The sequence below is a fragment of the Molossus molossus genome, unplaced genomic scaffold (genome assembly GCF_014108415.1).
Source record: "Molossus molossus isolate mMolMol1 unplaced genomic scaffold, mMolMol1.p scaffold_m16_p_5, whole genome shotgun sequence".
Classification (NCBI taxonomy): Eukaryota; Metazoa; Chordata; class Mammalia; order Chiroptera; family Molossidae; genus Molossus; species Molossus molossus.
The window spans coordinates 114,247,447-114,272,777 of record NW_023425388.1 but is presented as its reverse complement, the minus strand read 5'-3'; the positions used below and the strand labels follow the sequence as shown (position 1 = coordinate 114,272,777).

Sequence of the window (25,331 nt, the reverse complement as noted above, 5' to 3'; positions counted from 1 at the left end):
TAAATCCACAGGTTCCTCTCGAGTTCCTGTCGCAGGCAGTCTCCAAGGTGGTCTGCAGTCATTCTTGCCTCTAGAATTCCATACTCCTGTTCGTTCATCCACACCCTACTGAACAGGGCTGACCTGTGTCGCCAACAGGTGTGGTGGAAAGGGGGTGACCCTGAAGGTTAGCACATAAAAGCCATCGCAAGTTTCTGCCCAACTAAGCCTTTCATGTTTCTTCTTGTACTGGTCTTCTCTCCTGTTTTCTTCAACAGAATGGTTTCTGAATACTCTCTTTAGTGTGAAAAGGTCATTTTGCACCCTACCCTTCCCTAGCTTGCCATCCCTGCAACCTGGAGTCTGTACATTTAAGAAATATGCTTTCAATTTCTATCATTTTAAGTCACGGATAAAAACACCAGAACACATTCCAGTATTGATTCTAACAGCCTTGAAAAGTTACTGCCTATGTTCAGAGACTGACAGTGAACGTATGATGATTTTAAGGTTATAACATTCTAAATCAGAATACCATTTACTATGGAGATGCAGTGTGGGTCCCATTTTATCTCACTTTCAGCTATCAGATCTATCCCCTCCACTGGAGGACTCGAGATTTAATTATATTTAGCTATCTGGCAACCAATTTTTAAAGCATATATTCTAGTGTTAAGTCTTACATGGGTTTAAAAAATACTGGCAAATTCTAGAAATGATGAGAAATGCCCCAACACATTTTTTTCAAGGGGAGTAGAAATCCGTAACCAAATGAGACAAGCGAGATGCGGCAACACGTCTTTATTTGTCATAGAGGTGCAGCGCAGGCACCGTCGCGAACACCGCTGCTTCCGGACGCAGCCCGGGCAAAAGCATCGTGGCGCGCTGCCCGCAGGAGTGACCCGGGGGCATCTTCGGACGCGGGCGAGGCGAGAAGTGGGGAATGGCGCTTGTGGCGTGAGTCGCTCAGCAGTGTGCGACAGGCATCCTCACCAGAAGGCAGAACTGCAGCCACCCGCGGGCCCGCCAGCCTAGAATGCAGGTCTGGCGCAGGGCGCCCCTTTCGGGGGACGCGGACTTGGCGCCGGCTCAGCACGTCTAAGGAGCTGGCAGAGCCATGTAAGAGTGTAAGGCTGGGTTTCCCCTACCACACATGTTGGCGACTGGCATAACTGAGCACATCTGGAACGTTAGCTGAAGAAGCCTAGGGTTAAAAAACAGGCCACTGTCCATATGACAGAACCGCTACTTCATAATGTCTGCCCTGTCCTCACCCTGTTTCGGCCTACAACACCCTTACCCGATGAATCTTAGTGAAACCTCTAGCAACTGTAACAGACCAGCTCTAACACTAAGTATCAGAGGAAAGTGCCGGTGGAGTGAGGTGTCCTGGGAAGGCGCGGCGCCTACTGGAGGTAAGTGTCCAGTTTCCTCTTGATGTTGTCGAAGGAGTCGGCGCCCATGTAATCGGCCTGGCCCTGCTCCCACCGCTCCTTCCGTTCTTCCGAGGACACAGAAGGCTGTGCTGGCGCGGGGGTCTCCCCCAGGGCCAGATGGGACATGGCTCCCGAGACATCTTCCTGGAAAGGAGAGTACAATTGGAGACCCCTTGAGAGCTGGAAATCAGACTGCTTTAGAGAACGCAACACATTGAAGAAGGTGAGAAAAGCCGGGATGAATTATCATGCAAAGTAGCAAAAACTGAAACACATTACATGAAACAAACAAAAAAAGACACAGAACTACAAGGGTCATGAGATTGTTTCCTAACGAAACGAAGACTTCTCGACTGAGCGCAAACACTGGGAGAACAAGGTAATGAGGGTTAATGTTTAAGCTCTGCGTACCTTTCTACAGAAGCCACAAGAGAAAGCCAGTGTACAGACCAAGTCTGAAAGCTGCAACAGTTCATTAGAAAGTGTAAGACGATGGACAAGGAAAGACGGCTCCGTGATAAATTCTCGGTCTGTGTGGGCTCAGAAAGGTGGAGAACTTAAACAGAACGAGAGGCTAAGCGTCCGAGGGCCCCTTGCGGGGAGCCGACCACACACGCCAGTCGCGGTGTCAGAAAGGCAAGAGCTAAACGGTCTGAGACCCAGCACCCGACTCCTCTGCTTGTTCGAGCTCATGACCATGCAGCATCTATCCCTGTAGCTTCTGTTCATTTAATCAGCTTAGTTTTGAACAACTGTCTCAGTTCCCATCTTCACCTTTTTTGGTTCACAATTTTCAGACCTTGGGTTGTGGAAGGCACAAGGTAAATGCAGGAAATGGAGCAAACCTACTCTACATTCGCTTCCTGTTACATCCAGACATGAATTCCCTGCAACCGTTCCATAAGGGAGCATCTCCGCTTCCTACTGGAAATCTTAGCAGAAAAAGGGAAGTGGATGAATGCATATAGGTACTGCTTTTGACAGAAGGCGCCAGAACAACCTTTCTGATTACCTGTTCCTGGTGCTATACCTGTACATATGTGTAAGTGTCTATGTGTGCACTTAAATACACCGGAACTCCAAGGCTGCCTTCCACTTGCAACAGGGATGACACAGGAGCCCCTTGCAGAGTCCTCTGCTCACCATATTTTCATAAGAGTAACAGTCTCTCAGACCTGGGTTTCAGTCCAGTTCTGCTCTTGAGTAACTAGTCTGCTACATGATGAAGAGAAGTTAGGTAACTTCTTTACGCCTCGGCTAGCTTTAATATCTGAAAAGGGGATATTAAATAACAGTACTGGACAGACTAGTCGCTCAACAGAAACAGCTAACCTGTCTGGAGCGCTCACTGCGCCAGGATGTCCCAAGCACTGTGCAGGGTTAGTTCACGGTCCACATAAAGCAGTTAGAGTGAGAATGTGAGCGCTGAGTTATTTCTCTTCTTCTTTTTGTATTCTGTTACACGCACTAATAAGTGAAATGGCCAAAGTCTCTACCAGAGCAAAGAGGAGAATCTCTTATAATCTTATAGTCTCTTATAGAAAGGCAATTAACTGATCAGTTACTCTTGATTATAATTCACCCCTTCAGTTCTACTCTTTATAGCTTAATATGTAACATAAAGGTTTAATTTTTTTAAATTATTGAATTTATTGGGGTGACATTAATAAAATTATACAGGTTTCAGGTGTACAAGTCTGTAACACATCATCTGTACACTGTACTGTGTGCTCACCACCCAATCATCTCCATCTGTTACCATTTATCCCCCTTTACCCTCTGCTACCTCCCCAAAGTGTCATTTCTTACCCTTTTCCAATTCTTCCAAAAGAACAAACCTCAGAAAATATGCTGAGTACATCACCTTCCTCTTTACTTCTTTCTTAAGATCCTATACAACCATATAGGAATACAAACATGGAAAACCAAAATAATCCTGGAAAAGTATTTGTATGTTCATGTTGAATTTTCACTGAAAATACAGTCTTCTGAGCAGAAGGCAAAAATAAAATAGCTCTATTTAAATGTTGGCATTTTCTGAAACACGAAACATGGCAGCTGCTGCTTTAGGAATAGTCGCGGGGCAATGGGCTAAGACGTTCATAGTTACAACACACAGCTATAGAGTGAATCCTCTGAAAGCCTTCCTCTGCCCTCACATCTAAGGAAAACTGACCCAAACTCTGCTTCTGTGTTAGTCTTTGCTGGTAACGTGTCTCCCTACTAAGATGGACACGTTTTCCATCCACACATTGTGTCTCTCTGTTTAAAATGCCACCAAACAGTCCACGTCCCCTGGCACACAAAGCTTTGAAAACCCAGCGATCAGTCCCTGAGGGAGAAACAGAACCTACCACGGTGAGGTGCGAGTGGGGGTCCGTGGCCAGGCCGAACTGCTGCAGCAGAGGGAAGACGCTGGTGGTGAAGATGTCCCACCACAGGCTGAGGAACTCGGGGTGAACCATGGTGGGGTCCTGGGGCTCGCTCTGCACGCTTTTTGTTTCAGGATTGTAGGTGTAACTCCACGGTTTGATTCGCCCCAGGAAATGCACGACTTTGGCGTTCGCACCAAACCTGCGAGGAAACACGGGGAGGGTGTGGATGCTGAGGGCGGAGGCGCAGCGGCAGCATCGGCTCCGCGGACTCGGCAGAGCGACGTCCCCACAGCGGTGGCTGCCAGGGACCGAGTTCCCTGAAAAACGCCGCAAAATCTGTTTAAATTGTCCCACTGTGTTAACTACAAAAAGTGCAAAGGTATCGGTGAACCAGAACACGGGTCCCCCGCGCACGGCGATGGCACCGCCGCTAGGAACCGTCCCGTGTCACCCACTCGGGTCCGAGACGCCTGTGCCACACCCGGAAGCCCCGCCGTGGGCACGCGCCTGCAGACGCCCTCCGCGAGCGGGCCGGGCACGCGTCCACTGGAAGCAATGCCCACGGGGTGAGCTCGCTGAGCGAGCGTCCACTTCCCCGCCTCCCGGGCGCTGGGCTGCATCAGTCACTTCGCTGTAGGACAAGGAAGAGGCAGGAAAATCCTGAGGCAAGTGAAACAGGGAAACCGAGGCAGGAAAGTTAAACGAGCCTAAAGCCTTGTAGGCTGCTTGTGGCAGGGCCTCACCTTCAGGCCCAGGGGGTAAGGCCTCTCCTCCCACTGCGGGACACGGGACAGGAGGGCCGGGCGGGAGCGGGAATCGGACTCTGGTGACGCCCATCCCGAAGCTGTTCAAACAGCACGGACAGGAGGAAAGAGGGTCAAGTAAGAAGCCAGCGCTTCCGTGGACTGCTGGAAGCCACAGCAAGGAAGGGGAGGAATGTTCCAGAGCTCAGCCAGGAGGGTGCAGGAGGCAGAACCCCCTGCTCTGGGCCGGCCGGCCGTCGGGGCGCGCAGGCGCGCTGGCTGTTCCGTCCATCAGCGTGCACACCTCACCGTCAGTCCCTTCGCTAAGCGGCAGGAATACTGTCTAGGCCCTTATTTAACTTTGTGTATATGAGAAGACAAGGGTGGGGGTTGGGGCCAGCCCACCCCCTTGGACCTGGAGGGCTGTCCACTAACCCCTCTCTGGGGTCGGAGGGGTGCCTGTCACACTCTGGACACTGAATGTAAGCAGAAGTGTCACTGTGCCTTCAGAAAAACAGTTTTTATTTTTATTTAATTCCTCACCTGAGGATATTTTTCCACTTATTATCAGACAGAATGGGAGGGAGGGAGAGAGAGTCAGAGAGAAACATCGATGTGATAGAGCCACATAGACTGGTTGCCTCCCCTATGACCCAACTAGGGCCGGGGATGAACCACCACCGAGGTACGTGCCTGAACCGGAATCGAACCCGCGACTCATTGGCCCGCCGGCTGATGCTCCGACCCTGAGCCACACCCCAGGGAGCAGTATGTCTCGTTCCCCTCAGTGCGGAGCTGTGAACCTGCCGCAGAAAACGGGGCTGCATGCAGCCGTGTGGACCAGACCGGTGACCCGGCTGCACGCCCAGCTGAGACTGGGCGCTGTCCAAGCCCGGCCACCAACACGCGGGCAAGGAATGCGTGCCAACTGCTGCACGTCACTGAGGTTCTAGGCTTATGGATCCATTCTTTTTTTTTTTTCATTAAAAAATAATTCATTAAGTTTTCCCACTTTAGAACTGCTCTGTGACTTTTTAGGTTTCTACCTTTTTTCTTTTCTTTTTGGTACGAGCCCCTAGCGGGAACCGAACCCGGGACTCTGGTCCACAGGCCGACGCTCCAACCGCTGAGCCAAACTGGCCCGGGCTCTACCCTTTTTCTTCTTCTAGAAACAGACCCACATTCTCAGGTGGTTGAAAGCAGAGGACTGAGAGGGGGAGGCTCATGTATCTCTGCCCTTTCTCAACTCTCTGGCAAAAAAATTAGCTGGAGACATTTTCCCTCACACAATTTCACAGGCAAACCTCACCCTTCACTTTAAAACTCTGACAGCCGCCCCCTGTGCCTGACCCATGTAATCAAGCCCAAAGCACATGGTCCTTCGCGTTGTACTGCTGTCCAAGGACAACGTCTGCACATTCGTATCATGGAGCCCAATACAGCAGTGAGAACGAACAAGCTACAGCTACACACATCATGTAGCAAATGAATGAACTTTTAAAATATGCTGAGAAAAGAAATACATACACATTCAAATAGGAATACATATGAATCCACGTATATAAGCGCAAAACAAAAAAAGCGCCGTTAGAAGAGAAGACTGTGATCGGTATAGATGTCAGGACACTGGTTCTCCGGCGGAGAGGGAGCTGGGACGGGGGGGGGGGGGGGGACAAAGGAGAGCCTCAAGGTACTGGCTGTGTCCCATTCGTCACTCGGGTAGTGGGTATTTTAAAAAGCTGCACATCTTTTGTATATTCTCTCTGGGACATACACTACATTTCACAGTAAGAATTAAGATCAGTCCTACTGTGGCTTGGAGGAAAGATATGAACGTAAGACCAAATAACAATATCAGTGAATACAACAGGTGCCAAAGGCAGGGGAACCGGTGAGGGCTCCAGGAGCTCAGGCTGAGGCCACCGAGCCGGGGCACTGGGCAGGGAGCTGAGGGGGTGGATGTCCTTGAAGTCTGCACAGCTCACATGGGGGTCACACAGGAGTTCCAGCCGAGAGGCAGCCGTGAGGCGAGCAGATGTGCCTGACCAAGCGTCCTCTTGTGACAGCGAAGGTGACATGGGACAGAGCCCGAGTGCCGGGCTCGCACGTCACAGCTCAGTGGGTTCATCCTAGAGGCATGCAGAGGGTTTGGTCGGGACACGCGGATCTACCTAATGCCAGTTCTCTCCACGTGACCTCTCCCGCCTGCTCAAGTTCTTTGTTCTGTGTTAACGTCAGAACCTTTCTACAGCTGTCATCATCTGAGAGTTTACTGTGTTTGGGCCCAAATTATTTAAAGACATGACTGAGAATAACAGTCCTCAAGACAGATTTTACCAGTGTTCATGGAGGTCCCAGGGGCTGACTACACGAAGCCACCAGCTGCTGAGGGCAGAGATGACACCCACAGCTGTCTCTCCAGCCGCCCCCCCGCCCGCCCCTCTCCAGCCCCCAGCTCCAGGCAGCACTGTGAAGGACGGGTGAGCCTGCCATCAGCCCCCCTAGGGGGGACCATCTCCCACTGCATTTCTTTGGAAAAGGAAGTGGACACCTGATATCCCCAAGCTAACTTTTTATTTTATACACACAGAGTATTTTACACACTCCCAGTCTCACACAAGTACTTGCAATTTTATCCTTAAGAGGATATACATAATAATGCCCAAACCAGGTGTGCAAGGCACTATGCTCGGCACATGGGCCCAAGAGGCTTTTGCCCAAACAGGGAGCTGAGTCTGCCAATAAAAAGAGTAACAGCAGCACAAGCGAGGCCACAGCTCAGAGCCACCAGGGCGGTGCTGCGCTCGGACTGCGGGATGCAGAGCATCGGCACGGGAGGGCATTTTCACCAGAGGCCGAGAAGGACGGGCAGGATGGTAACAGCCTTCCACCCATGTCCCCGTGAGGGTGCAGCCCCATCCTGGCGACACGGCCACGAGCTACAGCAGAATGGCGCCGGGGGCGGAGTGCTCCCTCCCCCCTCAGACACCCGTCCTGCTCAGGCTCCGGCCTGGACGCGAGCACCGTCCTGTCCTAGTGACCAGTACGGCCACCTGTGGATGTCATACAGTCATACTCATCAAATTAAGACATAAATTTTAGAGACTAAACTGGACTCCTTTCTAATCTGCTCTCCTTGACGCTTTGCGAATACTTAGGAACAGTAACGTCTAACACACAGGGTGGGCCAAGGCAGGAGTACATGAGACGGGGACACGGAACAGCACAACTGTGCGTCCTGCAGCCACACCCCCTCCTGCCCAGCCGTGGACTGAGGGCTCGCACAGGCCGGCTGGTGAGCGATCGCATGATGCATCTCAGCTCGTGTCCAGAACAGCTCCGTGAGGAAACAGCATGAAGTTAATGGCTGATCTAGAACCACACGCTGTGGGTGCAGGGCTGGGAGTCCACCCAGGCCTGCGGCCCCAAAGCCAAGGTCCTTAACCACAACTGGCTGATACTACGAGACACGCCCAGGATTGTAAGGACACCGCCTGCGAGTGACCTGTTCCTGCATGGATTGACTCCCCGACTACAGACGGTCGGCCTGAGAGCTGGAGAAGGTGCCCAACGACTCCCGAAAACATCCCGACAGTCACCGGGCGGAGCAACCGAAAGTAGCCAACAGGAAAGAGACCGCGAGGAGCCCGGCTGGCGCCGCCGGAAGGGGCAGCGCATCCGGTGCAGAGAGACCGCGAGGAGCCCGGCTGGCGCCGCCGGAAGGGGCAGCGCATCCGGTGCAGAGACCGCGAGGAGCCCGGCTGGCGCCGCCGGAAGGGGCAGCGCATCCGGTGCAGAGACCGCGAGGAGCCCGGCTGGCGCCGCCGGAAGGGGCAGCGCATCCGGTTCAGAGAGACCACGAGGAGCCCAGCTGGCGCCGCCGGAAGGGGCAGCGCATCCGGTGCAGAGAGACCACGAGGAGCCCAGCTGGCGCCGCCGGAAGGGGCAGCGCATCCGGTGCAGAGACCGCGAGGAGCCCGGCTGGCGCCGCCGGAAGGGGCAGCGCATCCGGTTCAGAGAGACCGCGAGGAGCCCGGCTGGCGCCGCCGGAAGGGGGCAGCGCATCCTGTTCAGAGAGACCACGAGGAGCCCAGCTGGCGCCGCCGGAAGGGGCAGCGCATCCGGTGCAGAGAGACCGCGAGGAGCCCGGCTGGCGCCGCCGGAAGGGGCAGCGCATCCGGTGCAGAGACCGCGAGGAGCCCGGCTGGCGCCGCCGGAAGGGGCAGCGCATCCGGTGCAGAGAGACCGCGAGGAGCCCGGCTGGCGCCGCCGGAAGGGGCAGCGCATCCGGTGCAGAGAGACCGCGAGGAGCCCGGCTGGCGCCGCCGGAAGGGGCAGCGCATCCGGTGCAGAGAGACCGCGAGGAGCCCGGCTGGCGCCGCCGGAAGGGGCAGCGCATCCGGTGCAGAGAGACCGCGAGGAGCCCGGCTGGCGCCGCCGGAAGGGGCAGCGCATCCGGTGCAGAGAGACCGCGAGGAGCCCGGCTGGCCCCGCCGGAAGGGGCAGCGCATCCGGTGCAGAGAGACCGCGAGGAGCCCGGCTGGCGCCGCCGGAAGGGGCAGCGCATCCGGTGCAGAGAGACCGCGAGGAGCCCGGCTGGCGCCGCCGGAAGGGGCAGCGCATCCGGTGCAGAGAGACCGCGAGGAGCCCGGCTGGCGCCGCCGGAAGGGGCAGCGCATCCGGTGCAGAGAGACCGCGAGGAGCCCGGCTGGCGCCGCCGTAAGGGGCAGCGCATCCGGTGCAGAGAGACCGCGAGGAGCCCGGCTGGCGCCGCCGGAAGGGGCAGCGCATCCGGTGCAGAGAGACCGCGAGGAGCCCGGCTGGCGCCGCCGGAAGGGGCAGCGCATCCGGTTCAGAGAGACCGCGAGGAGCCCGGCTGGCGCCGCCGGAAGGGGCACCGCATCCGGTTCAGAGAGACCGCGAGGAGCCCGGCTGGCGCCGCCGGAAGGGGCAGCGCATCCGGTGCAGAGAGACCGCGAGGAGCCCGGCTGGCGCCGCCGGAAGGGGCAGCGCATCCGGTGCAGACAGACCGCGAGGAGCCCGGCTGGCGCCGCCGGAAGGGGCACCGCATCCGGTTCAGAGAGACCGCGAGGAGCCCGGCTGGCGCCGCCGGAAGGGGCACCGCATCCGGTTCAGAGAGACCGCGAGGAGCCCGGCTGGCGCCGCCGGAAGGGGCAGCGCATCCGGTTCAGAGAGACCGCGAGGAGCCCGGCTGGCGCCGCCGGAAGGGGCAGCGCATCCGGTGCAGAGAGACCGCGAGGAGCCCGGCTGGCGCCGCCGGAAGGGGCAGCGCATCCGGTGCAGACAGACCGCGAGGAGCCCGGCTGGCGCCGCCGGAAGGGGCGGCGCATCCGGTTCAGAGAGACCGCGAGGAGCCCGGCTGGCGCCGCCGGAAGGGGCAGCGCATCCGGCTCAGAGAGACCGCGAGGAGCCCGGCTGGCGCCGCCGGAAGGGGCAGCGCATCCGGTTCAGAGAGACCGCGAGGAGCCCGGCTGGCGCCGCCGGAAGGGGCACCGCATCCGGTTCAGAGAGACGCCGGTGCTTCTGGGGCCCAGCCTGCGCCCGCAGTGGCCTGGGCGGGACAGTGTCACAGGGCCCCTGCAGCCCTCACTCCGTGCACTGGCCTTCAGGGCTCCTGCCGAGGAGGGACACAGAGGTCCAAGCCCCGCAGACCACCACTGCGATGCCACCAACCCTGCACAGTGAGGCGGCCCAGTCTGCTGCTGGCCGACCGCACACCTCAGCCTCGGGCTCTGCCTGTCCCCAGGGGCCCAGGGGCTTCTGAGCCTCCCTGAGCACCAGCTTCATGCAGGCTGGATACCTCCTCATGTGGCCCACCTTCCCTGTGCCAGTCAATAGGAACGCCATCTGGGGACAGTCCACACCCTGCATCTCACTGTGGCTCAGGCCTGGGCTCCGCCTTCACGAATCCACGGTCTCCAAGTGTCTCTTTAATGCTAAACCAACGTTGCCCTCGGGCCAGAGGGCGGACCCTCCTTCCTCAAAACTACCTTCTTTTCCCCGTTCTACCCTAACTGAAAAACTGTATCCCCTGGACAGCCCTTTCAGAGACCGGGCAATCCTGGTTTTAAGGAAGTTTTACTAAGCCCATTTGACACAGAAACTAAGGAAGGACGGCAGTGCGCTGGACCTGCCTATCCTCCCCAGGGCGCGGCACCCCCATCAGAAGGGGTGAGGAGGGCAGCAATGGGAGGACCGTGGAAGGCCGCGTGTGCCGGACACTCTGAACAGCTACCGACGTCACAACAAAACGAATCACAAAATACATGAGAGGGGACACACACAAGTCACGGCCAGCCCAGGTGTTCCGGTCCAGCCTGTGTCAGCCGGTTCTGCACAGGAAGAGACGGGATCTCTTGGGGAATGAGGTATTACTGCCACACACCTGGGAGGTCGGTGGAAGTAAGTGGGGAGGAGAAGAGGGGGTTTGAGAGCAAGGGCTCCATGCAAGGGCTCAGGTGAACCACTGAACTTGAAGGTGTGGGCCGGCCCAGCCAGGGCCTTTGCAGGAGGGGCGGGGGAGGGTGGGCACTGAGGCTGCTAACGGGAGACTGCAGGCGAGGCAGGAGGGGGGCAGGTGGCCGGGTGGATAAGGAGTCTCCGCGGGGACTCCTGGAGAGGGGCCGGCCTGGCACCAGCGCCCTGCACGAAGTCTGTGGGTCCCAGGTGAGCCAGAAGGGTGCTCACACCCTGCACGAAGTCTGTGGGTCCCAGGTGAACCAGAATGGCGCTCACACCCTGCACGAAGTCTGTGGGCCCCAGGTGAGCCAGAAGGGTGCTCACACCCTGCACGGAGTCTGTGGGTCCCAGGTGAGCCAGAAGGGTGCGCACACCCTGCACGGAGTCTGCGGGTCCCAGGTGAGCCAGAAGGGTGCTCACACCCTGCAGGAAGTCTGTGGGTCCCAGGTGAGCCAGAAGGGTGCTCACACCCTGCACGGAGTCTGCGGGTCCCAGGTGAGCCAGAACGGTGCTCACACCCTGCACGAAGTCTGTGGGTCTCAGGTGAGCCAGAACGGTGCCCACACCATGGGGCAGAGCGGCCTGCAGGGCGGGTGCCACTCGCCTTCCTTCCTAAGAAGACACTTTGTTGACAAATGTGGAATCCAGAGTTTCAATGAACTGGATACAAATTCCATGTGGTTGTTTTTATGTCTCACTCTTGCTGCCTGAGGAATGTTTTTTACTTCTCCTGAGGAATGTTGATGGCAGAAGATAATCTCAACTAACCTCAGCCCAGAACAAGGATGACCAGGAGCCACTGACTCACTGCCTGATTTATCCACCGAACCCGGCCAGGGACAACAAAACAAGTTGGGAACATACCTCAATTGTCTCTGAACTGCCGAGAGGCACTCACTCTGGCCCAATAACGGGGATTTGTCTCAGCTTGCACACATCTCTTAAAATAAGTGTTCTAATTTTACCAGCTAGGAACTCGGAGGAGACGTCCAGGTCACAAGGCAGAGCCTGAGCCCAAGCCAGCAGCAACACTGCTGACGCAGCCGATAAAATAATCCCAGTGACCTGATGTTACAAAAGACCAGAGAGAATGTGCACGGCTAGTGAGCAGCTGAGAAACGTGGCTGGTAGCATGTGGACACGGCAGAACTGTTCAGGACCAAGGAGCTGACCCACGAGGGCCCAGGGGCCGTCTGCGTGGAGCTGTGCAGCGCTCCTCCCCCGCACGGAGAACAGCTCGTGACCTCCAGGGGCGTGGCGGTGGGGCAGCGTCCTGCACCCACATCGGGCGTGTCCCCTGGTGCATGCCCACTCCACGGCTTAGACCCACCCCTCACAGCCCACGAGCCTCCTCTTCTCTCGTCAGAAGGCCTCCTCTCACCCACGCGGAGTCTAGACTGGGAGGCTAAGCCCAAGTGCCCGAGGGCTGGGCTGGTGGCTGGGGAAGAGGGGACTTGGTGGGGCGGACTGAGGACCATGGGCAGGTGCCTGTCCATCAGTAGAAGGCAGCAGCTTCCCAGCACACCACTCTGGCCACCAGGGACACACCTGCTTTTCCTTGCCTTTCAAGCTAAGTACGCCTGCCAATCACGCTCTGGACATCAGGACGTCAGCACTCACACCTGGACTGCAATCACCTAGACTGGGACCTAGTCATCTGCACTGCCGACCAGCTGGCCCCTCTTCACAGTAGGCCAGGGAAAGCCCAGAAGGCCAGGCCACCAGGAAGACTTCCTGGACGCAGCAGGTCGTCTCCAGTCTCTCCTGGCTGGCTGCCTGCCATTCATTCATCTGTTCATGCACCCAGCACACTCTGCCTCCTCCCAGGCCTCTCCCCTCCACGAGGACACCCCTTCCGCCCACTCAAGGACCCCCTCCGGCAAGCTTCCCTTCAGTTCTCTGCGTTAGTGGTGTTTCTCCCTCCGTGATCACCGGCGCCGATACACATACATCCCGTCACTTCTTCCATCTTCACAAAACCATCCCTCCAGCTCCAACCCGTTTCTCCGCTCCCTCTGAGAGGAAATGCATCAGCACAGTCTTCCTTCGGGGTCTCCACTCTCCATCCCGGGCCGGGTCCAGCAGGCCTGCCCCTCTCCTGGACGCGCTCCTGCCAAAGGCACCGGTGACCACCACGTTCCAGGTCCAGAACAGCTCTCAGCTGTCCCCTGGGACCCTCACAGCCTTGGACACAGACACATCGGTCCCCTCCTCCTTCACAGGGTTTCTCTGCATGGCCTGTGCAACACCTCGCCCTGAGGGGCTTCTCCTGCTGTCTGCTCTGACCCCTGCCTCTGCTCCTCCTGCTGTCTGCTCTGACCCCTGCCCCTGCTCCCCTCCTCCTCCTGCTGTCTGCTCTGACCCCTGCCCCTGCTCCTGCTCCTCTCCTCCTGCTGTCTGCTCTGACCCCTGCCCCTGCCCCTCCTGCTGTCTGCTCTGACCCCTGCCCCTGCTCCCCTCCTCCTCCTGCTGTCTGCTCTGACCCCTGCCCCTGCTCCCCTCCTCCTCCTGCTGTCTGCTCTGACCCCTGCCCCTGCTCCCTTCCTCCTGCTGTCTGCTCTGACCCCTTCCCAGCTCCCTTCCTCCTGCTGTCTGCTCTGACCTCTCTCTGCTCCGACCCCTGCCCCTGCTCCCCTCCTCCTGCTGTCTGCTCTGACCCCTGCCCCTGCTCCCCTCCTCCTCCTGCCTCGGGGCTCAGTCTCCAGGACTGTCCCCCATCACACTCACTCCGGGTCACATCACCTTGTCTCATGGCTGCAGGTATCACTTACATGCTGACAACTGCTATGTCCCAGCAGATGTCTCCTCAGCTCCCCACTCTGACACCTCGGTACTTCACACTTTCCCCTTCTCCAACTTAACACGCCCAAAGCTCAATAGGCTCAAAACGTCTCCCGCCATCACTGCCCACACACCTGCCTCCCCCACGTCTGTCTCATCTCAGGGAACGCAACTCCTTGTTCTAGAAGCTCAGGCCCCAAACCCGAGATGTCAGTCACCTTTGACATCTTTCCCCCACGTCCCACTGAGGATCTTGTTTTTCATAAGAAGCTGGTTGAGTTGCATGTGAAATTCTACGTAAGAGAGACAATGTACCTGTGAGGCCGTCCGTCTGCAGCCCACCTGTCTGAGCTCAGAGGAAGGGTGTCTCCCCCTCAGTCCTGTGACCCTCTCCTATTGATGGCGTTTCCCAGCCAGACTTCTGCCGTGCACGCTCCCTGCACCCTTCCGCCCACTGTCAGAGCGCCCTCTAGAGGCGGGCTGGCCTGACGCAGAAGGCTGTCCCTCGGTGATGAGGACCGAGGTAAGAGAGCAGAGCAGGCAGCAGGACCATGTGAGGGCAGAGCACCTGACGGTGATAAACATTCACAGATGAAGTCAGACGACCCGACGCCATCTGAGAAATGGACCATGTGGGCCCCACGAGTATCACTGACGCCCAGAAAGGACCGAGACATCCACACATTCTCCTCTCGACCCTCCCTCACCCCTCGAACCTGGACAGCCCGTGCCACGCACCGCACGGCCCTGCACACCCCACGATGGCCAGGGTGACGAGACGTGGAGCCCTGTCCTTGTCCGGGGTCTGCCGACTGAACGGACCAGCGAGTGGGCCGCCTCGGCTGAAAAGAGAAGAAGGATCCGAGCGGCAAGGCCTCGGGGTCCGGGGCGCGGAGGTGTGAGGCCAGGGCTTCGACGACAGTGGTCAGGGGAGGGCTGGAGCCAAGGGCCTTGGGGATCAAACCTTCGAATCAGAAACACACAAGAACGAGAGAACCGAGGACAATGACGGTTCAATTCATGTTCGGAAAATACTGATTTTAAAGAGGTTTGATGCACTCTTAGTGAACAGGCACCTCTCTGCAGAACAAGATGGCGTGAGTGCCCGCAGGCATGGGGACGGTGGACGAGCGGGAAGACATCTTTCAGGTTCCTGGACCTCGCTCCTGAGACTTGGCCTCATCACAGCTCAACTCAATACAAGGGGAGGAAACAATGTTTACCTGGAAATTATCTGGTACATCAAACTGTGTGGTCAATCGATCTGCCCAGTTAATTTGTGTGGCAGGTCAGAGCCAGGCCAGAGAGCCCCTGACTTTTGCTCTCGGCCCATTTCCCACAGTGCGACACACAGCATTTGGCCAGTGGATACGACACAGTCTACAATGGAACTAAGTGACTCATTTTAAAAAGACTAATGAATTTTTGTCTAGTGCTATGCCCGAGCCAAACCGTATGCTACACGGATACAATAAACAGGCCCTCCGGATGGAGAAAACGTAAAATAAACTAATACTGACCCAACGCCGGCTGTCTCCCAGACGTTATGCTAGGTACTGCGAGAAATACCAGTAGGGAATGCATTCACGAACTTGTTTCTCAATGCACACCCTACAGATTAACTTAGAAATCACTGAACCGGGCCCTTTTGTTCTCAGATTGTGCTGTGTTAGCGAGGATCTTCGGTTACAGAAATATTATTGTTTTTCAGAAGCTGTGTTTGAGTATTCATTCAAAGTGTTAGAACGACTGTATTTCCTTTATGTTTTGTTCCACCCAAACAGCATGTAGAGAAAAGTATCAGACATGCTACATTTATGGCTCAAGTTCATTTCAGTCTGCTGCACAGCAAGCTACCCTGTAGCAGAACCTTCTCACATCACGGAGGCCACGTTCCCAGAGCCGGGGCTGTAAGGTTCTGGCACCGACCCACCCCGTGGAGGTTTCATGCTCACAGCCTTGCTGGTGAGACCCACCCTGCACTCCTTCTCCACGAAGCCCGGGCGGCTCTGGCCCGCTCCGTGGCCTCTCACCCCACCTGCAGCACCCTGCCGTCCTAGGGCGGGCCGGAGGACCATGCGGCTGCTCGGTCCTGGGACTGCCACGGTGTTCGGAGCCCAGCGGGGGGTTTCAACCCGTGCTGAGCTCCCAGAGGCCCACGGGGCTCTTTGTGGAGTAGCTATCATGGCCTGAATGTTCAGGACAGTCTTTTTCAGCTTCAAAGACTGGGTCCACAATTCCACATGAACTTGAAGCAAAAAAGAAATTTACTATCAGCCTGAGTTGTCAGTCCTTAATTGTAAGGAAAAATGTGTCTAGAGATGGATCTCTGTAAAACACACCACACACACACACACACACACACACACACACACACAATCCCCACCAGCAGCCTTTCCTGGCAGAGGGAAGGGAAACGGTTCTCTGGTCTGGGCTCAGCGTCCCCACACAGGCAGCAGGGGCTGGGAAGGCGCTGCCCCGAGCAGTCTGACCCAGAAACCAGAGCCGCCGCCCGCCCTCCGGGCTGAGCTACGGGCTCAGGCCAGGGGCCAGCTGATGTCGGGCTCACAGTCGCTCCCAAAGTCCCCAGGGCGTCAGATACACTATGATTATGCCAGTGAACCAGGGAGATTTCCAAAATTAGCACTCACTGGTTGAGCCAGGAAGTTGGAGCCATCCTTACCATTTTGGTAATTTAGATCTCAAACTGTTTTTCTGAGAAATTCATTTAGGGGACATTAAAAAACTGGGTTCCTGAGAGAGGGGCCATGGTTCTAGCCAACAGGTCTACCTTCCCCCTGAACACATGACCCCGCTTCACCTGCTTCTTGTTTTTCTTTCCCAAACACAAGGAGCGCGAGCGGGTCTGTGCCAGCCAGGCTGCGGCCACAAGGCCGTGTGTTCAGTGTAGACAGCGCGGTGACGATCAGATGTGTGTCACATGAACCACAGGGAAAGGGTTGCTGGGCACGGGGCCACGTGGCGTGGAGAGCATGCATCTTTACACGCTGGGATGACCCTGTCTGAGAAGCAAGACCAACTGGGTGGGTGTCAGGGTGTCGCGTCCCCTGCATTCACCGCAGATGCGCGCTCTGCAGACCCAGGGGGCGGTGGGCATGCTCACACTGCTGAGGAGAGACTCCTCCTGCGCACGCCCACCTTTTTGATGGCTGAGCTGAACCCAGTCAGAAGCCCTGCCCACTATGGACGAATTCGGCTCGAGTCTGCAGGAGCGCCTCAGCCGGCAGGGTGTGAGCGGCAAGGTTTCTAAAACCAGGCCGACATTCTCAAGCAAGCCAGGTTTGTACTTATAAGGCCGAGGTCTGAGAGGCAGGTACTGCTCCTCCTTTTCCACCTTGACAGGGAGCCCTGCTCTGTTCGCTGTCCTCGGCCGACAGCTGGTGCTCGAGTCTCCTGTGTGTGTGAGGAAGGGAAGAGAGTGGAGACGGTCACATGTTGGAGACGTGCGCCGAGATCAGCTGGAGAGGAAAACACGGGACACTTGTACCCCTCATCTGGGGGATGGGACCGAGTCTGCCCACACAGAACAGAAAAGGAAACGTTTCTGCCACAAAAATCTGGACATGCTCATTATTCGGTGAGACGTACAGAGAGGACTCCGGACGCTGAACTGGGAGAGTGACCGGCACTGTCTGCTGGCTCGGCATGCCCACGCCGGACAGGGCGCAAGCCCGGCGCAGTGGGGAGCTCCGGGCTCATGGCTGGACCTCGGGGTCCACCTGGCAGCCTGGCACCTGCTCAGGAAACGGAATCATCTCCCTGGTTTCAGCCCAGTGAGTCAGAGGCTGAAGGACAGGGCCCGGGCACTCACGGTGGGACAATTGTCACCACCTGGCTGTATCAGGTGCCAAATCAGAACAGCTCCAGGGACAGTGCCCAGCAAGCATGCTGCCAAAAACCACGGCCGCCCACTGCGCACTTGACGTGAGCGAACTCACTTCATCCCCACGACAACCCCGAGAGCTGTTCTCCTCCTCCTCGCTTTGCACCTGGGGAACGGAGGCACGGGGCGGGGCCGTACCGCCGGTGAGCGCAGAGCAAGGCCACACACCCACCTTTCTGGCCTCAGAGATGACTCTTGTGCTACCACCCCTCAAGCAGAAGGGACCGGTCACCTCATGGTTACCTAACGCCAGGGCAGGCCAGGCCCTGCCCATCCACCTCCCGTGACCGCCTCAAGGCCACCTCTGTGGGACACCGGGATGGAGAAGTCCACCTTCCACTGAGCTGCAAGTTCGGCAACTAGTGACTGCCCGGGAAGAGGCTACTGCGGGGCGTCAAGGGAGGGAGCCAGGCCACCGCCCCCTCTAGGTGCGGACACCACACCGCGGTGGGCATCGCACTGACCCCCGCTACCACCTGGAGGGAGCTGCTGGCGCCCCCGCTCACCGGTGAGGGAGCTGTTGGCACCCCCCACTCACAGGGGAGGGAGCTGTTGGCACCCCCGCTCATGGGTGGAGGAGCTGCTGGCGCCCCCGCTCACGGGTGGGGGAGCTGCTGGCGCCCCGGCTCACGGGTGGGGGAGCTGCAACTCTGACGCTGGCCCGTGGACGAGCTGGGGCGGCGCCCAGGGTGCTCCTGACCACGACGTAGAGTCCCCAGGGGGTGGGCACCACAGGAGCCAAGGGGAGCCTTCCCCGGAAGGAGCCAGATGCCCTTCAGGTCCCTCCACGCACACGGGACGGACAGCACCGAGGCCCCTGCCCTCGCAGCCTGCTCCTTGCACGAGGACTTCCTGCAAAGCTCCCCGCCGATTACTGCCCACAGACAAACCCCCCACCTTCAACTCACCCCCGGCCCGCACCCCCTCAACAACAGTGAACCGGTTTCCACTTACGCTTTAAACGCGGGGAGGTAGGAGTATATAGAAATGCTGCTCAGGTTATAAATAAATGGCAGGTGTTTTCTGATATCTGTCGTTGCCCAGCTGCTGAAAAACATGTTCAGTAAACCCTGGTCCCCACCTGAAAGAAAAAAACAAATGAAGAGTCACAGACTTGAAGGCCAGTTCAGTAATTTTATAAGAATAGACACCTAGACCTTTAAACAGAGATACTAGTTCCATTTTTAGAGGAAGACAGTCCACGTTAACCCTGAAGGACAGTCTATGGGTAGCCAGTGCCCGCGCTACTTCACTGACTCCACGAACATTCGCTGAGCCGTTACCACGCGCCCGCTGCTCCGGCACTGGACTGCCGAGGTGACAGAGACACGGCCACCGTCTCCACCAGGGCCTGGGAGGGGCGGGGGCGCGGCACCAGCAAACCAAGAATCCACAAGCCCCCAGAAATGGAGGGAGGGCAGCAAAGGAAACGCAGGGACCAGGCGTGCACGGGGCAGGGAAGGCTTCCATGGGGAAGCCGCCTTAGCCAGGCTCCGAGGGCACAGGAGCACTCGGATGAGGGGGACAGGGAGGGCACAGGAGCACTCGGATGAGGGGGACAGGGAGGGCACAGGAGCACTCGGATGAGGGGGACAGGGAGGGCACAGGAGCACTCGGATGAGGGGGACAGGGAGGGCACAGGGGCACTCGGATGAGGGGACAGGGAGGACACAGGGGCACTCGGATGAGGGGACAGGGAGGGCACAGGGGCACTCGGATGAGGGGACAGGGAGGACACAGGGGCACTCGGATGAGGGGACAGGGAGGACACAGGGGCACTCGGATGAGGGGACAGGGAGGACACAGGGGCACTCGGATGAGGGGACAGGGAGGACACAGGGGCACTCGGATGAGGGGACAGGGAGGACACAGGAGCACTCGGATGAGGGGACAGGGAGGACACAGGGGCACTCGGATGAGGGGACAGGGAAGGCACAGGAGCACCAGGATGAGGGGACAGGGAGGGCACAGGAGCACCAGGATGAGGGGACAGGGAGGACACAGGAGCACTCGGATGAGGGGACAGGGAGGACACAGGGGCACTCGGATGAGGGGACAGGGAGGACACAGGGGCACTCGGATGAGGGGACAGGGAAGGCACAGGAGCACTCGGATGAGGGGGACAGGGAAGGCACAGGAGCACCAGGATGAGGGGACAGGGAGGACACAGGAGCACTCGGATGAGGGGACAGGGAGGACACAGGGGCACTCGGATGAGGGGACAGGGAAGGCACAGGAGCACTCGGATGAGGGGACAGGGAAGGCACAGGAGCACTCGGATGAGGGGACAGGGAGGACACAGGAGCACTCGGATGAGGGGACAGGGAGGGCAGTGTTCTAGGCAGAACGAACAGCACACGCCACAGGCCTGCGGGGGGCGGGAACATGACTACGGAAAGACCCGGAGAATGACCTGCGGAGGGGACCGCAGATGGGGGGGGGGGGCGGTGAGTCCTGGAGAGGTAGGCATGGACTGGACCACACTGGGCCTGAATTTTCGCAAAGATTTGGACTTTTTAAGAACGATGAGATTAAAAAAAAAAAAGTAAAAAGCAAGAGTGCAAACTGGAATGATGGGCTTATGTTCTGGAGCCCCCAACTGTTGGCTCCCCATCAGAAGGCCCTGAGGACACCCCTGGTGCCCTCTCCAGGAGGTCGGGGTCAGCACAGTGCGGCTCAGCCTGTGGGTCCCTGGGCTTCACGTCTTCCTTGGAAAGTGACGACTGTGGTGTTCGTTCGAAAGAAATAAAAAATAAATAACAATCTACACACCTAAATCATACGCACACAAGTAGTCAGAAAGGTCACTAGTCACCTCAAAACACATCCTGCCACAGAGCCCGTGTGCCGTCTGCCCTAGGCGCACGAGATTTCAGGAGGTGAGCGCGACAGGCTGCCCTGCGGCGCAGCAGCTGGACTCTGGGGGCAGGGACCTGTGCGGGGGAGGCGGGCAGAGAGAGTCCCGCTCCCCCGAAGCTCGAGGCTGGTGTGTCCAACAGTCACTCTCCACTCTCCTCCTCACGATGCTCTGCCCTGAGGCCGTTCCTTTCTAAACATACAACACGTCTAACTGGCTGTTCATTACTATTTAGTTTTTCTTGGTTTTGAAATAAACTTTAAAAATGTGGAGATTTATTTAACATTTGGAGCTAAGTGGTAAGATCAGGGCATAAAGTCCGTGTCCCTTATCCATCCCCTGTGTCTCCCATCCTTTCCAAACACCCTCAATCAACTCTATGGATCAGGGGCACCTGCTGCGCCAGCATCTGCGGAGCAACCTCTCTGCATACGGAGGCTCTGACCGGCCCCGTTTCTGAAGAGATGGACAGACAGCTCATCAGAAATTGGAGTCTGACCCTTGTAAGTCCTAGGACACTAACAATGGCACCAGGACATGCTCACTTGTTACATGAACAAAAGGAGACTTCAGCTGTATAGACAAATGAACACAATCACGAACTAGTAGTCATTAGAGTCTGAATTCCACGAGGACAGAGTTTTGCTTAGCCCTGTCCATTCTAGCCTGTAATAGAATGTTTTACACACAGCATGCTATTTATGGAACGAATGTTTTAAGAACCTTAAAGATGTTCCGTTAGAGCAGAAACGCCGAAATAACTTAACTATTGCACCACAGAGGGAAGATTGGCACACTGTTACAATAACCATTCAGGGCAATATCCTTCAGCCCTGAAAACAAAGGCTACAAAGATCATCATTGTGTAATATGAAGATACATAGCGTGACTGCAACTAAGAACATAAACATTCATATTGGAAGAAAAATAAAAGTAACTACTATGTAAGAGGAATGGTATTATAGATGTTCCCTCCCCCTGTCTTTTCCTTAATATTGTTATATGTTTGTAATTTTAAAATAACAACATATTAAGGGGCAAGAATGATCATTGTGTTAAGATATTTTCTTTCTAAACACTGTTAATTTATTTTTGTTACAAAGTATGATATTATCAAAGGACACATGTATGTTTAGGTTACAAAGCATATTAATAACAAAACTCTGTACACCCAACATCAATGTAACTGAAACACTGCACAGGTGTTTTAAGCTCTGTGTGTGGACTCTTCAACCCTTTCTCACTGTCCCCTACCCAGGAATAACCACTAGCCAGGAATTTCATGTGTCATTGTCTCGATTTCCTTTATTTTACCACATACGTATGTAACCCCACAACATACGTAATTTTTCTGTTTTGTGAACTTTGTAAAATTGGGTATCGTATTTTTCCTATTTCTTGCTTTCTTCTGCCAACTGTAAGACTTTGTTAAGCAATTTTGTTTAAACTGTTTTCCCCATGTGACGCAGCGAAGAAACGCATCTAACGCCGGGAGGTCAGAACAGCAGCCGCAGAAGAGGATGTCCTGGTCCCGGGGGGAGACGGGGACGGGGGTGGGGGGTGGGGGGGCGGTGAGAAACAGGAGTCGGACCTGCGGACCCCGCAGAGCCCGGCCGGCTGCCTCTGGACCCCAAAGGCGGCTTCCATTCACCCCCAGGGACCGTACGAACAGCCGTGTGCCTCGGAGGCTGAGAAGCACAGGGGACCCGGCACAAGCAAGAGGAGGGAGGACAGGGCAGGAGGCTGGGGACTCTGGGTGCCCATTCAATCTGCAAACCTGCAGCTCTCAACAGAGACCTTCCCTCCAGGACACTCCAGATAATGAAACTTCCAAGGCCACTGACCTTTCTGTGACAAAGGGTCATCTTTTAGCCAAAAATTGTGAATTATAAATAGAATTAAGCACCACCCAGAAGTCTGTGGCTTCTGCAGTAACTTAGGTTGAGCACTCTGACCGTCTTCTCCCAAGGGCTCACCCCGTCAGGCAGGTGTCCGGCCACCCACACCCTCTCCTCCGCAGCCCCGCAGGCAGCGCGCCGCACACGCGGGCCGTGGGGCTGCCGAGTCTCCGACACGGACACCCGCTCCGGCCAAACTCGAGGCAGCCGTGTCTGCTGACAGGTCCGGGCACCAGCATGGCCAGCGGGCACGCCGCAGCTGGTCCCGCGAGCCAGGGCTGGAGACACGGGCGGGAGCGGGGCCCTGGCGTCCATCACGCACACAAACAGCAGGTCTGTGTCATCCCGCCACCAGGCGCCACGTGCCGGGGAGAACCCACCACCACTCGGTGTTCTCCGGGTCTTCTGACCAGGCCGGGAACCTGGTGGCCACGCACATATCGCAGCGTCAGAAAGGGGCCTATTATCTTGTAAGACAGAAATGGCACCGAGTGCCCTTTTAAATGTGTGCACTTGCTTAATCTTGTGTAGCTTGTGTGCGCTTCCCAAGTGTGTGGCAGCTGGCCTGCCTACTGTGGATGGCGGGAAGGGGGGCCCGTTCTGGTTGAACTGTGAACCCCCGTGTTTCGGCCACAGGACTGACCCCCTAGCATCGTGCTGCTCCGAGTGGTGCAGGTTCCAGCAGCGCGGGCACGGCCTCAGGGGAGCGGGCAGGGCCTGTGGGGGGGGGGAGCGGGAGCTGGCACGGCCTGGGGGGGCGGGCGGGCACGGCCTCAGGAGAGCGGGCAGGGCCTGGGGGGGGGGAATGGGAGGGAGCACGGCCTGGGGGGGGCGGGCACGGCCTGGAGGGGGGCGGGCACGGCCTCAGGGGAGCGGGCAGGGCCTGGGGGGGGGAATGGGAGGGAGCACGGCCTGGGGGGGGCGGGCATGGCCGGGGGGGGGGGCGGGCACGGCCTCAGGGGAGCGGGCACGGCCTGGGGGGGGAGCCGCAGAACCATAAGCCCCACCCAGACCTGCGGAGTCAGAATCCGCAGCGAGATCCCAGGCGGTCTGCTTGCATGTGACCAGCAATGGCCGGTGGTCTTTTAGAGAATGACTCCTTTTTTATTTTATTGTGACAGGGAATGGAACTCTCAGAAATGTCATTTCTATAGAAAATGTCTGAATTATATAAATTAGGTATAGACAGTATATCTAAGGTGATGAGTAAGATACAGTCCAGCTCTCAAATCGTTCTCAATTTAATAAGGGGGCAGAGGGGCAGATATCCAGCAAATTATGTAAAGTAGAGTACGTTTAATACTATACCAGACACAAGTTCTGAGCAGGAAGTGTGGCTCGCTCCCTGGCACTGACGTCCCACAACACACTGCAGCACCACCATCTGCCCACAGGGAGCACGCCAAGGACGCTCAGCTCAGTTCCCGTCTACAAACGGCCCCGCTGGGCCACTTCTGGGAGGTCTGCTCAGGGCATCAGATTCGCCCCAGGCGAATCCAGCACTGGGAACTCCAGCCCGGCACGGCTCACTGCATCCCTGACCTCGACTCAGTTAATCGAGAGCAATGGATTTGTTTTTCTTTTTTACCATTTTATGTTCTAGCTTTTTTCTTCCACCTTAAAAAAAGATTCAAAGGGACTTCCAGTCAGGGTGGTGGGTAGGTAACACGGTAACCGTCCTCCCACAACCACATCAAAGTTACAACTAAACTACAGAACAACCATCATTCAGAACCGCCTGACCCCGAGCTGGATGGAAGTCCTACAACCATGGGAATAAAGCAGCAGCCACATGAGACTGGCAGGTCCCACACCCACGTGTGGCAGATAAAAATCAGGAGGACACCTTGGCTGGGAAGGTCCTCCCTGAGGACTGAGGGGTCCCCGTCCCACACCAGGCGCCCCGCTCAGGGTTCCAGTGCCAGGAAGAGAATCCCCATCACTTCTGGCTGGAAAACCAGCAGGAACTGAGGCTCAGGGAGGCTGAGGCAGCTGGAGCCCCAGGCAGCTCCTTAAAGGGCCTGCAAATGGACTCACTCGGGCTCGAACCCTCCGGGCTCCAGCGTGGTGGAGGCAGCTTGAAAGGCACCAGAGACATATGGGGAAGAACTGAGCTGTTTGGCATTGGAGTGAGGGGCTGGAGAGGGGGCTTTCTCTGAGACAAACCTGCTGTCAGAGGCCTTTGTTCCTTTGGTGAGCCCTTCCCTGGGGCAGCAGACAGCCCCCATATCTGGGACTCCAGCAACCTGGCTCACACTGGTAGCCCCACCCTGGTGACTCCCTGAGGCCCTGCCCCATCCAACTTTCAGGCCCACCCAAGCTGTTGCCACTTGCTTAACCATAGGATTGGCCTGTCTTGGATCCTGCTTCAGGTTTTCCTAAATTCTTTCAAACAAGCAGCATCTGGTCTCAGCTAGCCCCATACTTTTCATTAAGTAATACATAGAAACAAACACAGGGAGTCAGCTAAAATGAGGAGACAAAGAAATAGGTCCCAAATGAAAGAACAGAACAAAACTCCAAGAAAAGAACTAAGCAAAATGGAGATAAGCAACCTAACAGATGCAGAGTTCAAAACACTGGTTAAAAGGATGCTCAAGGAACTTAGTGAGAACCTCAGCGAACTTAGTGAGGGCCTCAAGAGCATAAAAAAGGACCAGTCAGAAATGAAGGATGCACAGTAAGAAATGAAGAAGGCACTAATTAAAATAAACAATAATTTACACAGATTCAATAGAGTAGGTAAAGCCAAGAAGCAAACCATTGATTTGGAATATAAGGAAGCAAAAAACACCCAATCAGAACAGCAAAAAAAAAAGAATCCAAAAAAAATGAGGATAGTGTAAGGAGCCTCTGGGACAACTTCAAGAATGCCAAC

At 56.6% G+C, this 25,331-nt stretch overlaps 1 protein-coding gene across 2 annotated transcripts in view; it reads right to left on the bottom strand.

The window, feature by feature from the left end:
• Positions 1-765: 765 nt before the first annotated feature.
• The window catches only part of GYG1 (glycogenin 1), a 37,023-nt gene continuing 12,457 nt past the window's right edge, over positions 766-25,331 (bottom strand). The window contains exons 5-8 of one of the 2 annotated variants that reach the window (XM_036243407.1): positions 18,653-18,779; positions 3,770-3,989; positions 1,827-1,877; positions 766-1,559 (exon numbers count right to left, since the gene is read on the bottom strand). In XM_036243407.1, coding sequence (XP_036099300.1) covers positions 1,386-1,559; positions 1,827-1,877; positions 3,770-3,989; positions 18,653-18,779 — 572 coding nt within the window. In that variant the 3' untranslated portion in view covers positions 766-1,385. The remainder of the gene's footprint in view (positions 1,560-1,826; positions 1,878-3,769; positions 3,990-18,652; positions 18,780-25,331) is intronic. The other variant, XM_036243406.1, reaches the window with a different exon arrangement.